This window comes from Halyomorpha halys, unplaced genomic scaffold (assembly GCF_000696795.3).
Source record: "Halyomorpha halys isolate HHAL.00 unplaced genomic scaffold, Hhal_1.1 Scaffold29.1, whole genome shotgun sequence".
NCBI classification, from domain to species: domain Eukaryota; kingdom Metazoa; phylum Arthropoda; class Insecta; order Hemiptera; family Pentatomidae; genus Halyomorpha; species Halyomorpha halys.
This window is the reverse complement of record NW_027115892.1, coordinates 91,358-98,587: the sequence shown is the minus strand read 5'-3', so window position 1 is coordinate 98,587 and position 7,230 is coordinate 91,358. Positions and strand designations below refer to the sequence as shown.

Here is a 7,230-nt window from a genome sequence, read left to right as displayed (position 1 = left end):
CTTGAATAAGCAATGATAAGAATAAAAAATAAGTAACAATGGTAAGAGTAAATTTTTTTTTTTTAAATACGTAAAATATACAGTTAAAAAGTACAGGAGACGTACATAAAAGTAAAAGTAAGTAAAGAGTATTAAAAAAAAAAAATTCAAAGAAATAAATAAGAAAAATAATTAGACAATAATAACAACTGTAGTTTTTATATATCGCGAAAATAATCATTTATCTACACTGATAATAGTAAAGAACAGGAGTAACATGAAAAATATAAAGTGAAATAAGGTAATTTAAAAATCGGAAATGAAAGTTTACAAAATAAAATAAAAATATATATAAAAGTACAAGGTGAGATGTAAAAAGGAGCACATAAAAAGATTTAAAAGTAATTAATAAAGTATAGAAATAAGTGAAAAATTGTGATAGAATGTTAACAATATAGGTGATGTTTTAAGTTCCTTCTAAGAATGCCTTAACTTCTTGGTTTGTGATCGATTCTACCTCTATGTTTCGAGCGGTATTTTAAAGGAACTTAACCCATTGGATTAACTTATGTTAAGACTGTCATCTGAGTTACTCTGTTAACTGTTTAAGTGATTACAGGTACTTATTAATTAAAACTCTAGCTTAATAAGTATTGCATTATATTTCCATAGGATTTCACGATATCTAGTTTTATATTATTATTATTAAATTTTAAAAAAATGATAGGGTGATAATGGATTAATGCAGTATTTTTGATAATTTTTAACAATATTCTGAACTTTTATGGAAGTGATTAATTTCAGACTGACTTTCCAAGAATTATAATGCTATCAGCTACCTTTTTTTTCGCTTTACATCCACACAGATTAATGACTGTAATGATTAATTCTAAAATTAAGTGTACTTTTAGCAGCAGTCAAAAATACTATAAATAAAATAATTTGCTAGAGAATGCCTGCATAGTTATTTCAAATTTCAGTATGAACACATTTCTTATTTGAACAATTTTTAGTACTTATCAGCTTTTAGGAAAGGTATAAAACATTTTACTTTTTTTTATCCTGCCTTTAGGATAAAAATTAAAACACAATAGTCTATAAATTATAATTTTTATACCTTTGGACATGTCATGGACTCAGTGTTCAAAGACATGAGAATGTAAAAATCAAGCACTGTTGTGTTCAAGCTTTTGACCAATGGAGGAGAAAAATATAATCTTAATATATATAAATATAATAATTACATTAAAAGATCTCAAAATTAGTAATGGACTAATTTATTTGGATGAAAATCAGAATTTAGGTAATACACTATACAAAAGATATGAATTGGGGAAGGAACCATCGAGGAATCTGCTTGCAAAGTTCTGTTGCCAGAATCATGGGTAGATTGCTCTGGGACAAGTTAGAGAAGGCATACTTTATCCTCTAGGAGCAAGTAGATTTTACGACAGTCTGGTCATGCACAGATAACATTAATTTTTAGTCAACTCATTAAGAAGTCCCAAGAAAAGAAGCTCGAACTTCATTTAGCTTTTGTAGACCTGAAAGAGTCTTATGATTCTGTGCCTAGAGAATAACTAGGAGTGGGACTTTGAGAAGCAGGCATTAGTAGTTCATTGATACATGCTGGTGAGGCACTTGTACAGCAATGACATGCACTAAATAAGATGTGAGGACCATCTTTCTGGTCCTTTTCATAGTATCATGAGGGATTGAAGAAAGAAAATAGCTTGTCACGTACAACTTTCGACATATACTTGCACCAATCAGTGAAGCCGTGGTACTGATTACAAATAAAAAATTTCTGTCCTTATTCTTTACTATCATAATGTATTTGTGAGGTGGAAGGTCTTTCTCGTAATGATGTTAGTTACACTAAATGCTTATTACAAAATAATGGGCTTAGAAATTGAGAAGACCAAGAACATGGCTGTTAGTGGTGCACCTCTAGTGGACAGAGAGGCCTGAAAAAAGGTGAAAATATTCTAGTACTTTTGTTCTTATTTTGATACTGCAGGGTTGTCTGAGTATGACAACAGAAAGAGGTTGAAGCAGGTAAGGCTATCCAATGGTACATCTAGTCCTCGGAAATAAGAAGATTACCATCGTGAAGAAGTGTCGACTCTTCACAGACATAGTGGAGTCCATCCTGATAAAATGGTTGGGCAGTCTGCAGGATGATGATTGAATCGATCAAAGTGTTTGGAGCTTTGCGCTGACTAGTTGAGGCAATCCTTGTTATGTCTATAAAGTGTAGTAAGCTCTTTTTCCATGGGAATCTCCACCCAGTAGTTGTGATCTCACGTCTACTGAGGCTATCTGAAGGTTCCCACAGTAGAGCCAAATATAAATTTTTCATATTCCTCATTTCTAGTCCCATTTCTATGTTATATTATCAAAACTTTGTTGAAATGTTTAATATCCATAAACCTCTTCCCTCCTACTTTATCTATGTTGTAAATTCTGAAAAGGTTGATATTTATTAAGTTTTTTTTTTTTCTTTCTTACCTCCTGGAGCAAAGAAGAAGGCATTTACAAATATATATATACATATATACATATACCAGCTATTTCATTTTCTTGTTTTGCCGGGATGGCATTATAAGAATGGTTGTATTTATTAAGTAATATTTTTTTTTTCCTTTTATGTATTATGTGGGAATCTAATGATTGTAGCGGGAGGGAGCAAGCGGTTTAGTCACAAATCACCAGAGCGCTGCACTTCGAGACTCACTGAAGCTCTGAAATTTACATATTACTTTATTTTTTAAAAACATATTATCATTTTTATATATTAATAATGTCTGTACCTAACACTTAACAATGATTAATTAACGATATCAAAACAATGCACGAACCTATCTCAAGCAGACATGTACCGACCGCTTCTTGGTCACAGCCGCATGGACTAGGCCTATAAATAAAGGAGCTCTAAACCCTCAATTTGATCTTTGACCCACCTCCTTCCCAGGCCTGGTCATAGCACTGGTGGCGTACTTACACTCTACTTGAGATAGAGAAGTTCATTGCCAATCGATTCTCACAAGAGTTGTTTTTCTGTACGCATACCTAAGATGACGGCCTGTCTCCTCTCCTTCTCTCCAGCAATCTTAGTCTGTCCGCTTCATCTCGGCAACTAAGATTGTAACCTGATCCTCAACGATTACACTGGTCTGTCTGCTTCATCTCGGTAACCAGTGTAGTTGATCTCGTCTCTCCCCAGCTCTAGTTCATCCGCTTCATCTTGGCAACTAGAGCTGCACCTAGCCTTATCAGCTTACTGGTCCATCCGCTTCATCTCGGCAATTGGTAAGCTGGCTCTTATCTTGACAGTTCTAGTCCGTCTGCTTCATCTTGGGAACTAGAACTGTTACTCTACCTCAGACTCTCTCTTACCTTGACCTCCTCTACTTGCGTCAGTGTCCAGGGCTCATCCTCTGGCACAGCCGTTCCTAACTTATTATTGAATACGCCTTGTCAAGGGCCTTCTGTAATGTGGATACCAGGCTGGAGAACCGCCTAAGACTTAGACCAACCCCCAACATGATAAAAAAAATAGAATTATGAATGATTATTTTAATATCAAGTTCAAAAACTATTAAAAGTTAAAATAAAATTTTTGTAAATCAGCCCTAAAAAGCAAAGCACAATTTGTTTCAATTTTCTGTACATAATGTACTATACATATACTCAAATGTGACAGTAATTGTCGGTGGATATCCGGCAGATCCTGTACGTAAAGACATGAAAAACCTGAGCATCTTTACAGGATCAAGTCACCTCTGCAAGTTATCTCTCATGAAAAAACTATGGCTCAGGTTTCTCAAGTATATTTATTTATTTAGGTGGAGAAACATTACTCTCAGAGTAGGAACAAATTTGAGGCACCTAGACAGATGCTGGTAGAAAAGGCGCAGACCCATCTAAAAGGCACTCACTTTAGTGCTGGGCTGCGCCACAGTTCAAGTGAATAATAAATAAATTAAATAAATGGTATCCCAGTAGTAATATAAAATTGATCATTATTGGTAGCAGTGGCATGCGTAACCATGCCGAACCCTGTATTTCAAAAATGGCGAGGAAGGGGAATAAAAAAAAAAAAGGAACAAATAGGATAAAAGTGGTCTGTGGCAGAGGATAATTTTGAATTGTTAAAAAAAAAAACTATAACAATTACTTTATCTGAATTTTGAAAGAATTATTTATTAAATAATTTTCAAGTTTTATCTTAAAGGTAATAACTATATTTTATGTTTTATGTTGTGTATTTTAATTAGTGCTGTGTATTTTTATTATATACTCTATTATATTTTCATAATTTGTACTTAAATAATTATATTTATTGAGCTAAACTTCATAGGTAGGTAATGCAAACTGATGTTATTAAAGCTATTTTATGAATATTATTAATAAAAATTGTTAATAAATTAGAATAGTAAGAAAATAAATTTTTGGCTATCAATGATTAAAATAAATTATTCATTTAACAATTATCATCATTAAGGGTGGTTGGTACTTGACAGTATTGATAGATGAGAATTATAAATTAGTTATGGATCACTCAATGCTACATAAGATTTCTTTTTTTTTCTTTTCGTTTTTTAGTAAATTTTTGTTGTTTTGTACAATAAATTTTTGTCGTTTTATTTACTGTCGATGTTGCAATCCTTAAATATGACCTATCTTTTGGGTTTTACTCTTAAGTTGTAGTTGACTCATAAGTTGTAGTGTTTTAGGTCTGAAGGTGGTTCACATGAATGGCTGAAACAACATGTCATGAAATAAAAATTGTTTTTATTGTGCATTGATTAATTTATCATTCCTAAATAGTAGTTATTAATTTATATTGGTGGTTCTCAATATAATCATGTGCCCAAAATATGCTCAATTTGACATATATATTATCATATAGATTTTGTAGATTTGTGTATAATGTGGACAAAATAATAATAGTATTTTTTGAGCTAAAATGAAGAACCATGGAACTCCAGAAGGAACCATGTTACAAAATAGGTTGAGAACCACTGATTTTTACCATCTCTTTTATTTTACTAATTCTATTTTTTCTTGGGCTTTCAGAATTGGAATTAAATATGACTGAGGAGTAGTATGTATATAGTTTTATTTATTTGTTGTAGTATTGTGTTGTATGTAAAACAGTATACTACTAAACTTATGTTCTATGTATAGTGTAATTTGTGAGGTAAATGATAAACTTTCTTCAGCTGCGATACTTACAATGTTACTAATGTGATTAATTTTTAATGGAATTACTGTACATATGGGTTTTATAAATGTAATATGGTCCTGTTGCGTCATTACTATTTGAGTTTATTTGACTGCACCCAGACCATATTACATTTATGAATACACATGGTCAATCAACGATCTCCCAATATGGGTTTTATTTTTGTTATATTGATCGACCTGTATAAGGAAGGAGCCAGTTGTCGTAAAGCATATCTGGATAACAATACAGAGATGGGCGGACAATGATACATGAAGTATAATAATAATTTAACCCCCAAGAAGCTGTTCAGCATAAGATCTAATGGAAAAAAAAAGTGGGAAGCTGAATTTGGTGGAGTAGTTGCCGATGCTGGAATTTTTGAAATGAGGAACTGCTGGGCGTTCTTCCAGGATAGAAAAAGTGAAAGGGAATTCTTAAGGCAATCTAGATCCAATTATGGATTGCAGTGTTCAGGATTATGATATTAGTTTTTAAATACTTCATTTCTGTTGCCATTTCATAATGGCCTTGCTGAGCAGCGCTTCACCACACCTTACAAAAATGGCTCAATAACTGCTATTTATAGGATTGCATTAAAAAAAAAAAAAATAAATTTGCATCCCTATATTGTCAGAGAGATGGGAAAAATGTCTTGCTAACGATGGGTTATTCCCTCGAATAAAATATAGGTTTTAATTTTCATTTGATAAACATTTTCTATACCAAAATTCTGGTTTCATATTTACATGCCAGATTCATAATTTAGGACATATATCAACTACATCTATATCAAACCAGTTTTGGCCCAGCCTACTACTTACTTCCTGATGAAAATCTGAAACTCAGGTCGAAACGTCGGCATAAAATAAATAAATATTGTTTTGTTTATTTATGTTCTTTGCTGACCACACCCACAACTGACACACAACCCTCTCCAATCAGTAATCTACAGTCAACTATCTACACCTCATTAATAATTTTTTGTATTATTTACTTTATTGAATTAAACCCAAATGTAGCTACTTGCAAACCTTTTAAGCTCAAGATGTTTTTAAAAATAATCCCACCTGAGACCTATGGTTACCTCAGATGGGTTCATTCCAAAATGAACCTAAAAATACTGCTATCAGAGAACAGCTTAAAGTCAAGTCAGGATTGTGTTGGGTTGTGCATGGTTTTCACTTTCTGGCTCAGACTTCTATGGGTTGGGAACCTCTGCCTTAGATAAATTAGCTAAAGATGGACTGGGAACACCAGATTAAATGTCTAAGGGCCATTTTAAGGAAATTAATTGGCTCATATTTTTATCTTAACTATCCTGAAAAGGTGGCCAGTGACTGAAAATCTGGAAAACTAGAATACTCCTTCCTTAAAAGCAATAAAAAACAAAAAATATATACATATATACACACAAATACTAAATATATATACACATACTTATACTGTTGCTGATTTTTCCCTCACTCAAAATATTTGGAATTTTCAGACTTCAGTTTTACTCTAGAGTCAGTTTGGCTCATAATTTCAATGATTTTTTTTTTTCATTGGTTCATCAGTTTCTTTGTTTAAGCGTTCATTGAGATTTGTGGTTAAAAAAAAAAATTTACATTTTACTAGCTGGTTGTGGTTTTATTTTGACTCTGAGAACTAAAGAGAAAAATTAAGTATGAACTATGATGAATAAAAAAATATTCTGAGAAGTGTTTTTCATTTTGTAATTTTTTACTAAAAAAAAACTGGAGAGGGAAAAAATGGATATGGCTACTGTAAATTGTATGCTGATGAAGTTTTTGAAGGTACAACAGTATTATATTCTTCAACATATGCTGAAACAATTTCTTTCATATTGGGCAACACAGCCTTGGCAATCGATAATGTCCTATCTAATTAATAATTTTTCATCAGTTTTATGGTCTGATATTAAGAGTAGTATTATCAATTCTTCTGTTAAATTTTTTTCACTATTAAAATAACTTGGTTTAATTTATTAATATAAAATAATTAAATAGTGCAAATTT

At 32.0% G+C, this 7,230-nt stretch overlaps 1 protein-coding gene across 1 annotated transcript in view; it reads left to right on the top strand.

Annotated features, from left to right (window-relative positions):
- Nucleotides 1-531: 531 nt before the first annotated feature.
- LOC106684379 (Brother of Yb) overlaps nucleotides 532-7,230 on the top strand; it is a gene marked incomplete in the record, with an annotated part of 45,625 nt that continues 38,926 nt past the window's right edge. Inside the window, 2 exon segments of the mRNA XM_067052887.1 lie at nucleotides 532-598; nucleotides 5,062-5,089. Coding sequence (XP_066908988.1) covers nucleotides 5,076-5,089 — 14 coding nt within the window.